The 19112-nt window shown below is 37.5% G+C and overlaps 1 protein-coding gene across 1 annotated transcript; it reads left to right on the plus strand.

Moving 5' to 3' along the window:
* Positions 1-6586: 6586 nt before the first annotated feature.
* Positions 6587-18017, plus strand: LOC113054695 (envoplakin-like). Its single transcript, XM_026220398.1, has 11 exons — positions 6587-6816; positions 9899-9957; positions 10740-10912; positions 11046-11224; positions 11318-11456; positions 13003-13196; positions 13322-13472; positions 13760-13843; positions 13938-14042; positions 14127-14219; positions 14307-18017. The coding sequence occupies exons 1-11, from the start codon at positions 6776-6778 to the stop codon at positions 17775-17777; spliced, it is 4689 nt and encodes a 1562-aa protein (XP_026076183.1). The 5' UTR covers positions 6587-6775; the 3' UTR covers positions 17778-18017.
* The last annotated feature ends 1095 nt before the right edge of the window (positions 18018-19112 follow it).

The raw sequence follows: 19112 nt of genomic DNA on the forward strand, positions 1-19112 counted from the left end.
TTCACAGATACAACTTTGGATTTTGAAAAAAAAAAATCTATTAACAAATGTCAACATAACAGTACATTAAACCAAAAAGTAAGGTCTCATTTGTTTACATCAGTTCAAACATTAATGCAATCAGCAGTACATTTTACTGCATTTAATCATTAGTTTAAAAGATTTTACAGCCGTTGTTTGTTTTCGTTCACAATGCATTAACTGTTAACAGATGCAACTTTACATTTACAAATGCATTGAAAATAACAAATTAAGGTTAGTAGATGCTGTAGAGGTATATTGTTCATTATTAGTTATGTAGACCTCTTTTAAGAAGACTATATTTTTTTTTTTTTTGCATTTTATTTTTGCATGTGTGACATTATTGTCTTCAACAAACTTGTTGCAGTAATGAAAGAAAATATTTATCGTAATGCATCCAAAAATGTATTCTCAACATTTAATACACTATTTTTTATTTATTTAATCAGGGCAGCACGGTAAAAAAAATTTTTTTTCCAAAATTATAGGTTTTTTTGCTTGAAATTACTGACAATCTAGAGATTAGAAAAGTATGATGAGAATGGTAATGCTACAGTTTTCTGCTTGACCTGCTGCAGAGGTGAAGGGCGAGGCCAGCATATTTCCAGCACTGTACTAGTGTAAATAAATACTGCAGAAATATGTGTGGAACGACACGATAGCGATCGGTCCTGTCTGATCGGCAGCTGAAGGTGTGTCTCAGACTTTACTTGCACTAAAAGTGAAGAGCCTTGACAATGATGTAGGCAGCTGATACTGTACCTTTCTGTGGTTTAAAGGATGAGACCTCCACCTCAAACCTGCTGAGAAACACACACTTTCACAGCTCAGTAACACACACACACGGCCCTCGCTGTGTGCTGATAAGTTTTGATTGTTGGTGTTATTACACACTTTCACCTCTGGCACACATCAGGCAGCGCTGCATTCTTCAGATGCTGTTATTTGCTGCTGATAAATGTCATTGTTAAGGGCAGATGCTCAGATGACAGACGCTGAAAGCTTGTATAGCAGGTACAACGCCTCAAACACTTGGAGAATCATCAAAGTTTTTTAATGGTTAAACAAATGTCGTGTTAATACATGCACATTAACATGACTAAGTCACAATTCTTTCGATTTCGATACCACAGCAATTTGAGTTGAGTTTTTTAGCAGGCTATTTTACAGTCACTAGATACTAGGTGAATAGGGTCAAACTAACTAATAACAACGAGCTAATAACAAAGCTATGTTTTCCGATATGCAAATTAATATTTAAATATGCAAGTGAAGACTTGACTAATTGAGTATGCGCTAATTTGCATATAACATAAATCTGAACATTGTATAGATTTAGGTTCAAAATTCTTGTTGTTAATGTTTTTACTGAAGTGATTTTGTAAATCAGAAAATTCTGTCAATAACAGTGTTATTATAGTATTTATTTATTTTTTAGCTTTTAAAAATTTTAGTAGTCATTATAGATTAAGTTTAAGTAATTTTATTTATGTATTGTTTTTTTATAATAATTATCTTTAGTTTTATTTCAGCTTTAGTCATTTTAGTACTTCAGCTTATTTAATTTCAGTTAGGTGTCAGAGCAACCTTTCTAATTTTCATTTAAGTTTTTTATTTTAATTGTTTTTTATTTATTTAATTGTATTCTGTTCTATTTTGGCTTCATTTCAGTGAACAAATATTACATATTTAAATAAAGAATGCAATTATATATAAAACATTTTTTTAATAATGTGAATAAACCACACAGTTTAAAAACCTTATATAAATATATAAGAATACAACTGTACAATTTGGTGTCTGTGTGTGGTGCTGACATGGAAAAAACCCTAAACTTTAAAATGTACCGTGATTGAAATCTACAGATGCAAATAGATAAGTAAAAAAAATAAAAAAACACTTATGTGAATGAAAAAATATTTATGGATGCAAAATCTTTAAAGTGCATGAAAAGCTGTTGCCTCTTGTGTCTTACCTTCATTTAAAATTCCTATTTTAGATTTTAGAAGTTGCAAACGTGACACTAAAGACACGAGTCTCATCTAGAGACCTGAGGATCAGAGCGTGGACTTTAAGACTCGAACCCGTAAATTACTCGACTGTCAAGCACAGTTAAACCACACTGGTGTTTTATTCACAAGATATAAAGATCTCCTCTTCTGTGTTTATAATCAGCTGTAGTTAGTTGGTGGAGCTGGACTCATGTTTTGTAGTGATGTATCTGGGACTCTCCCTGTAGTTGTGTGTGTGTGTGTGTGTGTGTTATATAATTTCTCTTCAGTACTCTGAGTTATAAACTGTGTATTTAGTCTTGAATGAGCGTAAAATTGCTCTTTTGTGTTTGTGAGCAGAGCCTGCAGGGCAACAAGACTATTTGGAGAAAAATCAGAACCGTTGTGAACATCGGTTTATTATGTTTCTGTAAGAAGTTATCATCAATGCCTTTTTGATTTTATTTTATTTTATTTTATTTTTAACTTAATTGTGTACTATTAAATTCTATAAAACTGTAGTGTAGGCTACACTCATTTATTTTATGGAACAGCCATTTTAAGAGTTGACGATTTTGGCTTAGTTCCTACAATGTAAATCAATGGAAAACATACGATTTAAAGAGGTAAGAATGAACCTCCGCCTCTAATTATAACCGTAACTGGGGCACGAGGATAAAATTAAAACAAATTAAAGTGATAGTTCACTCAAAACTGAAAATTTGCAATTAACACACTCACATTTTGTCTTTACTGTTCTTCTTAAGAAATAAGTCTCCTACATCTGAGATGGGAGAGTGAGTAAATGAACAGCAAATTTTCATTTATGAGTGAACAACACCTAGGTGGCGATTTATATGCCTTTGTACAATGCGAATAGTAACGTATTTAAAAAAAGGAAGGAAGCTCCGCCCCTAAATATAACAGGTCATTTTCATGTGCAAATTCATGTGCATTCACATTAGCAATATTTCACAACCGAGCATAATGATGTTTGAAACTTCTTCAGCCTCACAGGAATCTCCCGATTGTGCAGATATCTGTATTAAAACAGAAATTTGGAGAAACAACAGTGAACGTGTACTCTCTTATAGCCACTATTTCTGCAAAAACTGAATCTTAAACCTGAATACACAGCGACTTATGCACTGTGGGGACACATGGGGAAACACTTTTAAATCATACCGAATAAGTATTTTTGGGAATGTAAAAATGCAGAAAGATTTCTGTGAGGGTTAGGTTTAGGTGTAGGTCGACGGAAAATACCATTACACCCGTGGAGAGTTCCCACATAAGAATCGTAGATGTATTTGTGTGTGTGTCTGTACCCAGGTATTTAGGTGTGTATCTGTGTCAAGTGCCTGTGAAGGGTGTGAAGGAGACGCACCTGTTTCAGTAGTATGTCTTAAGAACAATAAACTGCATTTCCACTCACCATTCTTTTTTGTTTCATGCAGAAACAAAGAGGATTGCAGATACTGTACGAAAATAAACACATGATGTCACACATATCGGACAGGTCAAGCATTCCACTCATGGTACCGGTTTAATGCAGTCAGAGATTGTTACTCAAGTTCGCTAATCTGTTGCTGTTCAGGTCTTGAATTATGTGTGTGTGTGTGTGTGTGTGTGTGTTCACTGCTTGAAGCTGCAAATTCCTAATACGGGACACTTATGAAAAAAGTGAAATAGTCAAGTCACATTTATCTCTAGTGCTTTATGCAATACAGACTGTTTCAAGACAAGAAAATATCAGTGTTAATGTTGTAAAATAATCAGAAATGAAATTATTTTTAGCAGATCTACTGAAGGCAGTAGTGTAGAAGTAAGAAAAAGTAAAATAGAGGTGTTATTTATTGTAAAAAAAAAAAAAAAACGAAGACGTTTACAATTAATCATTTAGCAGATGGTTTTATCCAAAGCAACTTATAAATGAGAACAATAGAAGCAATCAGACCAATGAGAGAACAACAACAGATAACTTAATTGCCATGACAAGTGGATAATAAAATTCATGCTTCTGAATGACAGATCTTAATGATGACATGTAGATGGAGAAGAGAAGAGGTCCAAGTACTGAGCCTTGAGGAACCCCAGTGGCAGAAAGTTGTGACTTAGTAACCTCACACCTCCAAGACACCATGAAGGACCAACCTGAGAGGTAGGACTTGAACCACAGGAGTGCGGTTCCTGAGATGCCCATTTTCATGAGAGAATGGAGAGTGGTTAACTGTGTCAAAAGCAGCAGACAGGTCCAGCAAGATCAGTGCTGAGGATTTTGAAGCTGCTCTTGTCAGTCTCAGGTCTTCAGTAACCGAGAGCAAGGAAGTCTCAGTTGAGTGGCCGCTGTTGAAGCCAGATTGGTTGCTGTCCAGGAGGTTGTTCTGTACAAGAAACAGAGAGCTGGTTGAATATAACTCACTCAAGTGTCTTTGCAATGAAAGGAAGACGGACTCCTGGTCTGTAGAGAATCCTCTTCTTCTGTATTAAATAATAACAGATGTGCATGTCATACATCATCAAGTCTTTGTTTTAAAATAAGTGAATGGCAAAACTATATTCTAAACAAGACAAATATGTAATTCAAATAAAGTTCCGAATTTTGAATTCTGATTGGACGAATTTGGAATGTTCAGTAGATTCTAAAATGATGCAGTGAGTTGGTACGTTGCTTGGCAACCGTTAACCGTCTCCTGTACAGTTACACTGACACTTATTCTGGTTGTTGATATTGTGATTATTATGATAATTATTGAGCCTCTAAATGGCTTTATACACAATGATTCTGTAGTTAGTAATGAATGTTTAAAGAAATATCTGCCTGTTCACTTAGAAAAATAAATGTATAGTTCACCCAAAATGTCAAATTTGCAGATAATTGACTTTACCTTAAAGCCAGATGTACTGTATATGAGTTTGTTTCTTCATGGAAACAGATTTGCAGAAATGTAGCGTTACATCACTTGTTCACCAATGGGTGCTCAGCAGTGAATGGGTGCCGTCAGAATGAGCGTCCAAACAGCTGATAAAAACATCTCAATAATCCTCAAGTAATCCACACCACTCCAGTCCATCAGTAATGTCTTGTGAAGTGAAAAGCTGTGTTTATTAGAAACAAATCCACCATTAAGATGTTTTTTTAACTTCATACCATTGCTTCTGACTAAATAACACTTCCTTCAGTGAAAAAGTCAATCTCCTTTTGTCTCTTACATCAACATCCACCAACATAATTGTGTAGAGCTAATTAGGACTGTTTTAAATCGTAAACGGAGCTTGATCTGTGCAGATTTCTCTCCTGATTCAGACCAGATGACTTTTTATTGGAGGAAGCATGGATTAAAGTTAAACATCTTAATGATGGATTTGTTTCTTACAAACACACAGCTTTTAGCTTCTCAAGACATTAACTGATGGACTATTGTGATGTTTTTATCAGCTGTCTGGACTCTCATTCTGACGGCACCCCTTCACTGCAGAGGATCCACTGGTGAACAAAATAGTTAACTATGACACTAAACGCTCATTTGAGACGCCCTGCGGCCTAAACACACTCTAGAGAAGAGCACTAATGCTGGGAACCTCACGCTAACACGCCGATGCATGCGTGACGGAGCATGTTTAGATTTAATGTGTCCTTCCGGTGCTTCGTCTGCCTGTGGGACGCTAGTACATGTCAGGGTCAGAGGTCACAGTGCACTGAGTTACTGTCCCTGATTGGCTTAATTACATACTGTAAGTTTGTCGTTTGTGGGTGGCTCAATGCCTTGTCTTTTGAGTTATGATGATAAATGAGCAGTGACAGAGAGCGAGAGTTTCTAAAGTTGATCTGACTGGATAGACCGCATTCCCGCTCCACCACACACCAAACACTCATGCATTTCCACACCTGTTATCAGGTGTAAGAGCAGATGAATATTTCTAAACCGAGACACTGCAGGAGTGTTGTTGAATCTAATGGTGTTTTTGGTTCATTTTAGAGGCTGTATGAAGTCAAGACCCCACAAACAAATACAATACTTACTGACTGTCTTCATCTTTAATGTTAGATCTGTTTTTTAGCATTTTATGATCCAATCATTCTCATTTTTGTACATTTTACATTGACATTTATGCATTTGGTAGACGTTTTAATGTAAAGGTAGCGTAAGATTTGTAATGCTTTTGAACGAAGTCTGTTCTGCTCACCAAGGTTGCTTTTATTTGAGATACTGAAATATTTTAGCAGTTTCAAATAACTTTTCTATGTAGTTTATTGCTGTGACCAAAGCTGAATTTGTCAGTGTCACACGATCCTTCAAAACTCATTATAAATATGCTTGTTTGCTGCTTAAGAAACAATTCTGATGCTGAAAACGGTTGTTGTTTTGTAGAAACTGCAATATATCTAGTTCTTCAGGATTCTTTGCTGTTAAAAGAATAGTAATAGAAATCTTTTCTAACATTAAAAATGTCTTTACTGTCACTTTAGATCAGTTTACTGTATCCTTGCTGAATAAAAGTGTTACGTTCATTTTGAAAGGTTCATGACACATGTGATGTCTGTAGTGTCAGTGGTTCAGGTATTTCCAGAGGACAGTGAGCGTGCAGAAGAGGAAGAGTTCGCCGGAGGGATTCAGAGGGCAGGAACAGGTGCGTCCAGTCTGAATGTGACACACCTGTTTAGTGGGCGGAGCCACAGCAGGTGACAGACAGCCATAACAGAAGACAGACGGGAGCTCGACATCACTGAGCCCCACACAGACGTAGACGCAGGACCCGGGATGTTTAAGAGGAAGGAATACAGTCCCATCAAGCCCGAGCAGTGAGTTTCCATCACTTCATGTTTTATGTGAACTTATGTCTCGTTTCTGTTCGCTCTCGTATGATATTTATGCCTTTAGCAAGAGCCTTATGGCTCATTAGATCAGATCAGAGACACACACCTGAATGAATGAAGGCATTTTAGAGTAGAAATGCACCGGTGTTTATGCATTAAAACTGTGAGTTGACTGGATTTGTGTGTGATTTATCTTTATGAAAGGGGAGGGCATTATCTCTCTTTCTCACACACACACACACACACACACACACTAGCATTATCACAAAATATAGTGTCTTTGGGCGATAATGAATGTGCCTGATTATTCTGCTCATAAAGCAAATAATTACCATAAAAAGGGCCCCGAATATTGTAATTATTTTATTTTGTGATGAGAAAAACCAATAATGCTTGATCACAAGATTCCATTTGTTATCATTGCATTAGTTAACATGACCCGACAATGACAAACAGCATTTATTAATCAGTTAATAGTTGTTTCTGTGTTTACTACTACATTGAAAGTTGTGTCTGTTAGTTGTATTTAATGTACCTCAGAGTTAACAATTGCATTTTTAACTAACATTAACAAAAATTGATGAGGAGCTGAGTTTGACACCCTGTTATAAAGTCTTCCTGAAACCTCATTGCACATGAATATTTGATGGCGTCAGCCAATCAGAGTGCAGGATTCAGTGTGACATGCAGCTCGTGAGGGGAACTGGTTATGACAGTGAGTCAGTGGTTAACAGTTTAGTGCTGTGTGCTGTGGGACGTCTAAACTACAGCGTGTTCTGAGGAAACGAGTTCATTTATCACATTCAAAGCACAGAAACACAGTGAACGACAGAGAGACGGCAGATGAGTGATCAGACACTGACAGCAGCAGCAGACGGCCTCGGGTGGAATTATTACACATGCATGCAGGCTTTATGATGCTATTAATTATGCATTAGGTCATTTAAAAATTGTGGCACATCTTCTTTTTTTTTTTTTTTAATGAAATTTTATTATTGAATAATTATTGAGACAAATTTTTTTGTCTTAGCCTGCTAAATAAAGCATGTTCATGTTTAGTCTGAGGGCATCTCTTGGCATCTTTAGACATATTCAAGGAATTTCAGAAATGTTGAACAGAAAAATGATTATGTGAAAGTGAAATTTTTATGTAATTATTATTATTTTTTAATTATTATTTAGATTAAAAAAAAATTCATATTGTATTTTTTATATATCATAAAATATATTTATAATTATATACACAATTAGCAATTTAGCAAACTGCCAAAATGAAAATACAGACATCAATACAGAAAATCATATACTTTTAAGTCCTGTGAGTTCCTGCATTAGAAACAAAAGGATTTGTTTTATTTTATTTTTATTATTTCATTTAGTTTATTTTATACATTCTATGTTTTGTTTTATTTTTTCATTTTATTTGATCAGTTATACTTTACATTTTATTATATTTATTATTTTTTACATTCCTTTTATTTTATTTTGTTTTATTTTTTTATGTTATATTTTCTATATGTTTCATTTTAGTATTTTTATTTTGTTTTGTAAATGATATTTGACCTTTTCTGTCATTGCTTCGGAGAGGTCCCAGAACAGAGAGCTGTAGTAGTGCTCTCTGACACTGAAGTGGATCCAGCTGATGGTGTTTGAGTGTGTTTCCTTGTGTCATGCTGAGGCTCTAACTGCTGTTTGTGAAACACTATTGTGTGAGGGATTCAGGTGTGTGAGGGAGTTTTAGGAGGTGTGTGTTTAACCTAGAATTGAATTGTGTGCTAATCAGTGTGAGTTATTCATTTCCTCATGATAATGAGTCAGTGATTGTTCTAATTAACTGATGGTTAATTGTGTTTGAATGAGGAAATCTCTCTGTGTTTGAGCTCGTCCCCTGACAGAGAGAAAGAGCATTAGTTTAGGCATTGCTAGTTTCTCCTTCTGATCATTAAAACCTTTTTTAATCTCTTTAATTTTTTTTTGTGTGTGCATTAAATGTATTTATGTGTATTTGTATTTATTAATTTTTTATTTATTTTGTTTCTTTGTGTATGTATATTCTCAAATGGTAAATATGATCATTGCATGAATTAATATTTATAAAATGTATAGCAGTTTTTTTTTGAAGTTTTGAAATAATTAAATATTTATGCATTTGTTTTAATAATTTTTAAAACATGATTATGCCTATTGCATGGATTTTAAATTATTTTATTTTTTTTAAGTGCAAGTATTTCATGCAGTCTCTCAGTTCATATTTGTACTATAATATTATATTCTTTTCAACATTTTTATCAGCTTTTAACTTTTTTAATCAAATATTTATTAATATATATTTATTTACTTGGTGATTATGCACTCGAATGGATTTTGACAAATTGATTTCTAAAAGTAAAGTAATTTTTTTAGAACATACGTGATGTTTATTATTTTTCACCATTTTTAATCACGTTTTTGAGTCACTGCTGAAGTGCGCAGGCGGGAGCATAAAGACTCTTCCCAGAAATTCATGGCCTTTAAAGAGCAGCCACACGCTTGATAGAGTGAGACAAAGAGCCGCCCGCACGTCCAGGGTGTGACTTTACACAGCAGCAGCAGAGATTCCTGAAGAAAAGGAATTCTGAGAGTTTCCACCTCAACATTCCACAGACACGCCCACACACCTGTCAATCACTCTCTCTGTCTCTCTCTCTCTCTCTCTCTCTCTCTCTCTCTCTCTCTCTCTCTCTGGAAGGTGTGACCGTCAGCTCAGTAAAAGTGCAGATGAGCTGACAGAGCGAGTGATTGACAGATGAAGACTGATACGGGCAGTGGAGAAAGTAGAAACTGAAATCTAATGGCATTTCTTCTGCTGAAGATGCCAAGCCACTGATGAAAGCAGCAGAGACAGTGACTCTGACACTGTTAAACACGTTACATGAGCTTGATGTTTGAGAGTCACTGAAGCAGGTGAAGCGTCCAGGCGTATGAACGGGCTGGAGCTGAACGTCTGTCGTGAGAGGCAGGAAGTGTAGGTCTAGCTCTCCCAGCTGCTTCCTGTTTTAACATTGCTGTGTTCTTGTCTTGTATTCAGTCTGAGCAGAGATTTCTGTGGTGTGAAGGAGATGGAGTTCACGCAGTTCGTAAAACAAGGTCTGTTTACCATTGATATACAGTACTAACATAGGTTTTGTTTATATTTTTAAATAGGTTTTATTGTATTGTCTGTTTCTTTTGTGAGTGTGTGTGTGTTCTGGGAGTTTTTATTTTAATTTCAATTAAAGTTTTCTAAATTTTTTGATTTTTTTTTTTTTGTTTTTTTTTTTTTTTGTTAAAGGAACAGTTCACCCCAAAAAAAAGAAAATGTGAAAAATGTTGAAAATGAACACCCTCAGGCTATCCAATATTTTTTTTTGTTCATCAGATTTGGAGAAATTCAGCATTGCATCTCTTGCTCAGCAGTGGATCCTCTGCGGTGAATGGGTGCCATCATAATGAGAGTCCAAACAGCTGATAAAAAAAATCACAATTGCAGCTAAAACTGTAAAAAAAAAAGTATATATGTGTACTAAATGTTAATGGATTTTGATGTGATAGACAACAGGAGATGGACTTTTTCCAAAAGGATTGTGTTTGTAAAAGGTTTAAGACAAAGGTTTAAAGTTAAAACATCTTAAAGATGGATTTTTTTTCTAGCAAACATTCAGCTTTTTTTCTTCACAAGGCATTAACTGATAGAGTGGAGTGGTGTGGGTTAGTTGTGGATTATTGTGATGTATTTATCATCTGTTCAGACTCTCATTCTGACGGCACCCATTCACTGCAGAGCAACCATTTTTGAACAAGTGTCTGTTCCCATGAAGAAACAAACGCCTGATGGTGAGTTATCTATCATGTTGAGTTTGAGTAGTAAATGATGTTATTTCTCCCGACAGTCGCTGTGGCCACCGTCCCTGACAGCGCGAAGGCAAGCCTCATTGACAGCCGGCTGGAACAGATCTATTTAGACCTGCTGAAGTTAGAGAAAGACATGCAGAACCAAATGAGGTCTCCGTTAGATCGCGCCGCACCCATTGGAGACCTGTCCGCCAGAACCAAAGACCACGATGTAAGAGCGGGAATCAAAACTGGAGTTTTAAATCTAAATATGGTCTAGTTGGTTAAAGGAGAAACAAATGCTGGATAATATAGGAATTTGTAGGAAACATTGACTGACTCACAGTTTGCTTTGATTTCTCCAGGGTTTTGTCGCAACTCTAAGAAACCTGGAGGCCGAGAAAGCATCGGCTCAGAGGGACATGGAGCCCCTGATATCCCAGAAACCCCTGGGGCCCACCACATCCTCACTGCCTCTGAAGCTGAGCAAAGTCAACAACAAATTCGACAACATCACCACCCTCTCTGATCTCTACCACAAGAAGTAAGAAACAACACGAAGCCTGTATTATGTATTGTGGTATTTCTATGGTTTATGGACACATACTATGGTAAAAACTTGGGATTATTTCTTCAGGATCACGTCTTCCATGTTCCTGGAGAAACAGATCAAGAAGGTGTGCAATATGCTGACTGCGTTCGAGGATGATTTGGCTGCAGACCCTAGTGTGTTAGATGAACCCAATGCCATCCGCAATCACTCCGGACAGCTGCAGGTAGACACCACTGATCTCTAATAGAGAACTGAATGGCTCGTGACGTCATAAAAGTGAAGCCGCTGCGCCGCCATATTGGTATTCTCTAGTAGTCCCATACAGTCTTTTGAAATAATGGGAAATCGTATGATTTAGATGAGAAAACATCAAGTTTCAAGTTTCCCTGTACATTCTTACAAAACAAACGTCCGAAGCATGTAAACGGTTATTATGTGTCGGGAATTTCCCCTGCGTATTAAAAAGTTACATATCATATTCATCGCACTAGCGTACATAAACATCAGCTGACGAGATCCTGAAAGAAATACGCATTTTAAATGACAAAGTGCTCACGAAATCTGAATAAAGGTTTATGCTTTGTATACGTTAACTCACCTTGTGCATTCACTGTTTATGTAATTAGGTTTTATTTATTTTTTCTAAAGTAGGCTAACGGCAAATGTTTCAACAAAAATGTATTTAACAGCATTCATTTTGAAGCAGTTAAAGATTAATATGTTGGTACAATTAATAATTAATTAACCATACATAGTATAACATAACGTTTTACTCCTGTTGAAAATGTAATGCTAGTAGAACTCCACAGAGTTCGCGCAATCTTGAAGAGTTTGAAATCGATAGTGCTCCATCGAGACATTAATAATAGATTGTATTATAACTTATTCAGCGAAATAATGCTGACTACGTATGCTACAGACTTCTGTTGGACATTAAGCTTTATTTCCAACCTGATGCATGGTAAGCTGTGAATTTCTGATATGCTTCAAGTGGGGGGATTTTAGGTCAGTGTTTTGGCTGTAACTTAATGATGCCCTCTGCTGGTAGGGTGTATCTTTATCTATAGTATTCTCATTTACTTTCTTACTTTCTTAATATACATGAAAAATGCATTAACATGATTCGGTTTTATTTATTTATTTTAAAAAGAATTACATTTATCAAAATTTATCAAAAGTGACAGTAAAGACATTTGTAATGTTAAAAATGATTTCTGCTTCAAATAAATGCTGCTCTTTTGAACTTTCTACTCAACGAAAAATCCTAAAAAATAAAATGTATCATGGTTTCCACAAAATGATGAACCAGCATGAGCAAATGAGCATACTAGAATGATTTCTGAAGGATCATGTGACATTGAAGACTGAAGTAATGATGCTTAAAATTCAGCTTTGATATATATATATATATATATATATTTAAATAGAAAGTTATTTTAAATTGTAATAATATTTCATAATATTACTGTTTTACTATGCTTTGCTCAAATAAATCCAGCCTCGTTTTTCAGAAGATACTTTTTTCAAAAACATTAAACAAAATCTTACAGATCCCAAACTTTTGAATGGTATTGTATTATGGATTATATTCAAAGTCTTCTAAAGCCTTATCAAAGAAACACACCAATTTACCAGTTCAAGTCATTTTTATCTAAATATCTTCCTTTTTAGATTCAGTGCTGAAATTAAAGCAGGAATGGTTTGGATATGGTACAACTTCCCATTCAAAACATTGTATTGATTTGTCTGTAAAAAAAATTTCTCTTCAGACAATGAGTAAAGAGGTTATATCCAAGAAAGATGACATTCAGCAGTTGAACCGTGAGTTGGCTGTCACAGAGCAGGCATGCAGCTCTCTGCAGAAGATCTTCCAGGAGTATTGCCCTGACATCACCCACCAAGAGAACGAGGTCAGGAACTTGAGGAATCGCTACTCCAACATCAACAGCCAGCTGCAGCAAAGGTGAGATGTCAAAAAAGGCATCTTCTTTTTTTGTGCTGACGTCTTTTTTGTTTATTGAGGCAAGTCTGATTTTTTACAGTGTTATAGTCTTTTAAAACTCTATCTGTAAACTTTTTACTTCACAGGACAACTCTGCTGCAAGAGGCCATGAATAAAAATACAGAATTTAACCGTGCCATCCAGTCGCTCACTGCTTTCCTCATCAATATGCCCAACAACGAAGTTTGGCCAGGTGAAAGTGTGTCGCAAATCTATGCCAAGCAGCACTCTCAGTTGGTCAGTATTAAGTTTTATTGGCACGGTTTTAAAATGGTTGATTTTCAGTCATTTGATTACTTTACATTTTCTATTATTATTAATATTATCGGATATATTTATTGTAAATATGTATTAATTCTTAAAGAAGAAATAATTGCTGATGTAAAAACAACTAGGACTAATGCTATTAGTATATTGATTGCTTATTTTTTTGCAATTCCGTTTAGTACCACTAGTGGAATATATCATATCTCAGATATGTTGGATGATACTGTAATATCATGTAAAAATAAATTTGGTTGCAGAGGGCAGTTGAAGACATCAAGAGAAAGCAGGATGATGTAAACCGGGTGGTGAAAATTTCACGTGAACTTCAGGGCGTTCTTAACGTACGATGGCCATTTGAACATGATCATACTACTGCACATTTCGCATGTCAGTTCTAACTTGAATGTAAATGATTGCTTGCTTCTGTGTCTTCAGGAGTATGAATTTAATTCTAACAAATACCGCAGTGCAATGGGAAAACCAGAAATAAACACAAAAAGACTTGATTACATCACCCTGGCTGAAGCTGTGCAGAGGAAGGTAGGTTGCTTTACCATAATGACCATAATAATGAATTTTTTGTTTATGTACATTTCCAAATATCTGTACAATTTGTTACTTTAGGAAAGGGATGTTGTGAACCTTTACTCTGAAGTATCAGCACAGAATAATCAACTGCTGAATCAAGTGATATTGGCCAAGGACCTCATCAGCAAGGTACTGTAATGTTGTTGAAGGATATAAAGCTACCATGAACTTCTTAACTTAACATAAACCAATCTTTTTTTTTGTTCCCATTAATAGAATGATGAAATTGTGAGCCATGTAGTGGTAAGGCAGCAACTTCAGATTCAAAGTCAGCAAAGGGACTTGGACGAAGTTGACGGACTGAAGCGAGAACTGCATGAAGAAATATCTCGCCGTGCTCATGCCGAGAATGATTTAACGACCTACAGGAAACGTATGATGTCCCTGAAGAGTCGGAGAGGTGTTGAGCGTGTCGAAGAAAAGGAAACTGTTCATTACTACCGTGATCAGAAGCTGGAGGCCAACTTGGAAGCACTTAAGAGGAGGGTAACGGAAGAGATAAATAAACGATCCGAATTGCACACCGAAATTGAGATTGTCAACAAAAAAATTGTCAGTTGTGAACGTGAAATTGTCGAAGTGAAGCCCAAGCTGGTGACAAAGGTGCTTACTGAAATTGAGCGTGATCCCAAATTGGATATTGAAGCCAAGAGGATCAGGGAGCTCATGCTCAAGCTAAGGGAGGAAATTCGAGTGCACGAGAGTGAAACGGTACATATGAGAACGGAAGTTACTGTCCTGGAGAGCAAGAGGCCTGTGATAAAAGAGAAATTGGTTTTGAAAGAGGTTGTGAAACTAGAAAAAGACCCTGAAATGCTGAAAGCTGTGTTAAACTTGAAGAGCGAGATCTCTAATGAAGGTGTCAGATGCCAGAACCTGAACGATCAGATATTCCAGATAAGGAGTCAGATCAATAATCTGGAGAGGATTATTCCAACTATACAACCGAAAACTATCATCAAGGAGGTGAAAAGGGTGGAGCAGGATGCTGAGCTCCTACAAGAGTCCAAGACCCTCCGTGTACACCTGGAAGAACTGGTCCGTGAATACAATATTATGATGAAAGAGTTCTCCAGCCTTCAGCTGCGCTACAGCCAAGTGGAGACCATCAAACAAAAGATAGAGTTTAATGAGATCATCCATGAGATCTACAGGATTGACCCTGAGACAGAGGTGGAACTGAGACGGCTGAGAAACGAGCTTCTTGAAATAAGCAGACGTCGTACTAGCATTGAGAATGAGATCAATGTGATCATGGTGGATCTGAAGACTCTGCGCTCCGAGAAGCCAAAGGTTGAACTGAAGGAAGTGACTCGAGAGTTGGTGAAAGAAGAGAGGAGTCCTGAAATTGTCAAAGAAATTAAGAGGTTGAATGAGCAGCTCACCATTTTGAGAACCAATTTTGACTCCACTATGAATCGGGTGATTCGTCTACGCAAGGACAGGGATGAGTGGAAGTCTGAAAGATCAAAGGTGGAGACCAAAGTGGTGACCAAAGAATTGATAAGGTATGAAAATGACCCTCTTCTGGAGAAGGAAGCTGAACATCTCAGGAGGGAAGTACGAGAGGAAATTCAACGTCGCCGAACGGTTGAGGAGAATGTGTTTGACCTTAAAAACAAGTACATTGTGCTGGAGAGACAGAAACCAGAAGAAAGGGTTGTGGTCCAAGAAATTGTGCGCCTCCAGACAGATCCCAGTCAGATTCTGGCCCACCAGAGGTTAGTCAAGACTTTGGAGGAGACCATAAAGGGTCGTAGGCAGCTAGAACTGGAGGTGCAGCAGATGAGATCTCTAGTCCTGGAGCTGGAGAAAAAGCTGGAGCTTGTGGATCGGCAGAAGAAGATCCAGGTAGAGACAGAGCTGAGACAAATCAAGGCTAGGATCTATGAACTTGAAACTTGTCCAACACCTGTTGAGGAAAAGATTGTTATAGAGGAGGTTTTGAAAGTTGAGAGAGACCCTACAGTTGACAAACTAATCACTGACCTTCGCGTTACCCTGGAAAATGAAAGTTCCAGCTTTTCCCGTCTGGAGAGAGAGATTCGAAACCTCAAAATCAGGATAGAGTCTCTGACCAAAGAGAAATCTGTGGAGAAGGTCATCCATAAAGAGGTTATTAGGGTTGAGAAGGACCAAACGGTGGAGGCAGAAAGAGAAAACCTTAGAGCCCAACTCACCCAGTTGAAGAATGCAAGAGCCCTCAAAGATGAAGAACTTCTGCGACTCAACAACAAAATAACTCGAATTCAGACAACCAGAACAACTTTCTCTCAAGAAGAGACCACCTTGATTGTGTACAGGGATAGAATCAAGAAAGAGATGAATGAACTTCTCCAGGAGTTGAGAAGACTAGAGTCCCAAAAACAGGAGATCACCATAACTTTCCAACATCAATCCAAGCTCTTGAGTGAGAGGAACCAAGTCAGCAGGCAAAACAGCATCAAGCTGGAGTCTGAAGTCCAGCGCCTGGAGAGAGAAATCCTGGAAGTGAAAGAGTTTATCAACCGACTGGAAATTACTATCATGGAGCTCCAGAAACAAATAAAGGAGACGCACCACACAGAGACAAACACCAGAGAGACCAACGTCTCCACCAAAGTCACAATTCTGGACCCAGAGACTGGCAAAGACATGTCAGCCTATGATGCCTATGTTGAAGGTCTGATTGATCGCAATCAGTACATCCACTTCCAAGAGCTTGAGTGTAGTTGGGAGGAAATCACAACCACTGGTCCTGAAGGTGAGACCACGCTTCTGCAGGATCGTAAAAGTGGAAAGCAGTACTCCATCGAGACAGCCCTGAAAAATGGCAGACTGACCAAGAATGAGCTTCAGCGCTACAGAGAGGGCAAAATGTCCATTTCAGAGTTTGCTCTTCTGGTTGCAGGGGAGAAGAAATCAACATCCCTCCCTCCTCTAAGTTCAACTCAAACAACAACTGTTCAGACACACGCCCCAACAAGCCAGAGCTACAACTCCTCTTCACTGACACGTCGCCTGTCCTACTCCAGCAATAGCAACTTAAACTCACTGTTGATCACCAGTGGAGATGAGCTTTTCCCGATTTCAGGCATCTTAGATGTCACCACAGACAGCCGCATGTCTGTACGAAGTGCACTTACACGCAAACTGATTGATCAAGACACAGCAATGAGGCTTCTGGAAGCTCAGGCTGCCACTGGAGGTATTGTGGACCTGAACAAGAAAGACAAACTCTCCATTCACAAGGCAGCAGAGTGTGGATTGATTGAGTCAAGCCATCTTCACAAACTCCTCAGTGCCCAGAAGGCCTTTACTGGCTTTGAAGACCCTGTGTCCAAAGAGCGAATGTCAGTGGGAGAAGCTGCCCGAAGGGGAATGATTCCCAACGACAGTGCCATGTGGTTCATGGAGGCGCAGATGCTGACTGGTGGACTGGTAGACCCAAAACGAGCAGGTCGTATTGACTTGCAAAATGCTGTTAACACAAAACTGATCGATGCATCTATGGCCAAGCAACTTCAGGATGATTCGACCTTCGTGAAGAATGTGTTTGACCCCACCAAGAAGGAAAAGATCACATATAAGGAGGCCATGGCTCGATGCAGGAAGGACTACACCACAGGGCTGCTCCTGCTCCCTGCTGCCTCAACCGACACCGTTGACGCTCCATCCTATTCCAGCTACAATTTCTCCAAAAGATAAAGATCACCCAAAGAGTGATGACAGATTTAAGTGCTGCATAGCAAGGGGCTTTTAATTCTAGGGCTTTTTTCATAACCATATATAAAATGAATATTCTCTGGTGCCTCTCATACTGAGTAGTTTATCTTTTCCTGTCTTTGTTTTTAACATGCAGTTACTCATTATTTTCTGGTTTGTCTTGATGAATGGGCTAAATTGCTTTTTGAAATTAATATATAATAAAATATCCTACTTCACGTATACCTAAAGTGACTGTGTATGTTTTAATTTTCCAGCTAGGAAAAGTGACTGTCTACAGCAAATTCAATCTCTGTTGAAAATGCTCAACACCAGGGTTTCCAAAATTTCCCCTGGAGGTTTGAAAGGGAACTGCAGGTGATTTGAGAGTCAGCAAAATAAATCATAAAAATCAGTTTAAAAAAAAATAATATTAAAATCACAATACACTTGCAAAAAAGTTGAAATAGTTAAATGTTTCCCTGCATATCGTGTGACTCCATTAACTTCAAGTAAATATTTTAACTGAGAGGGGTTCGGCTGACAAAAAGTTTGGGAATCACATCAGTTTCATCAGTTTTGCTCCATAATATAAGGTTTCCCTCATAATAAAGGGGAAGTCATGGCCTAATGGTCAGAGATTCAGATTCGTAATCCAAAAACTGTGAGTTTGAGTCTTCGGCAGGCAGGAGTTGTAGGGGAGTGAATGTACAGTGTTCTCTCCACCTTCAATACCACGACTGAGGTGCCCCTTGAGCGAGGCACTAAACCCCCAACTGCTCCCTGGGTGCTGCAGCATAAATGGCTGCTCCCTGCTCCGGGTGTGTGTGTGTGTGTGTGTGTGTGTGTGTGTGTGTGTGTGTGTGTGTGTTCACTGCTGTGTGTGTGCACTTTGGATGGGTTAAATGCAGAGCATGAATTCTGAGTATGGGTCACCATACTTGGCTGTATGTCACGTCACTTTCGTAAACATTAAACATTTTTAACCAAGAAAATGCTAAGAAGCATATCTTTTAATTTCACTCTAATAGTAGTAATATTACTTCAGTATTTGAACTGATTCACATATGTGATCTTAACAAAAACAACATATATACAAAAAAACTTTTGTTTACCATCTGCAATTTTATTTTAAACATTTTCATATAAATGTATGACTGAAAAAATATAGAACATATTTTTATATATATATAAATAGAGAGAGAGAGAAAGCATTTCACAGTACAGTTGCAATCATATGCACATTTTTAATCTGCAAACAAATCAAAGTACTTTAATTCAGATTGTTCCTGATCACCACAGAATCCCCTCTGGTCATATACAGTATTGTGCAAAAAT

Source organism: Carassius auratus, chromosome 3, assembly GCF_003368295.1.
Source record: "Carassius auratus strain Wakin chromosome 3, ASM336829v1, whole genome shotgun sequence".
Lineage (NCBI taxonomy): Eukaryota > Metazoa > Chordata > Actinopteri > Cypriniformes > Cyprinidae > Carassius > Carassius auratus.

What these genes read in the sequence shown, in the direction of transcription:
- LOC113054695 (XM_026220398.1), top strand. Translation starts at nt 6,776, where the DNA reads ATGTTTAAGAGGAAGGAATACAGTCCCATCAAGCCCGAGCA. An exon ending in AGTCCCATCAAGCCCGAGCA is followed by an intron (nt 6,817 to 9,898) that starts GTGAGTTTCCAT and finishes TCTTGTATTCAG; the next exon opens with TCTGAGCAGAGATTTCTGTG. An exon ending in CACGCAGTTCGTAAAACAAG is followed by an intron (nt 9,958 to 10,739) that starts GTCTGTTTACCA and finishes TTCTCCCGACAG; the next exon opens with TCGCTGTGGCCACCGTCCCT.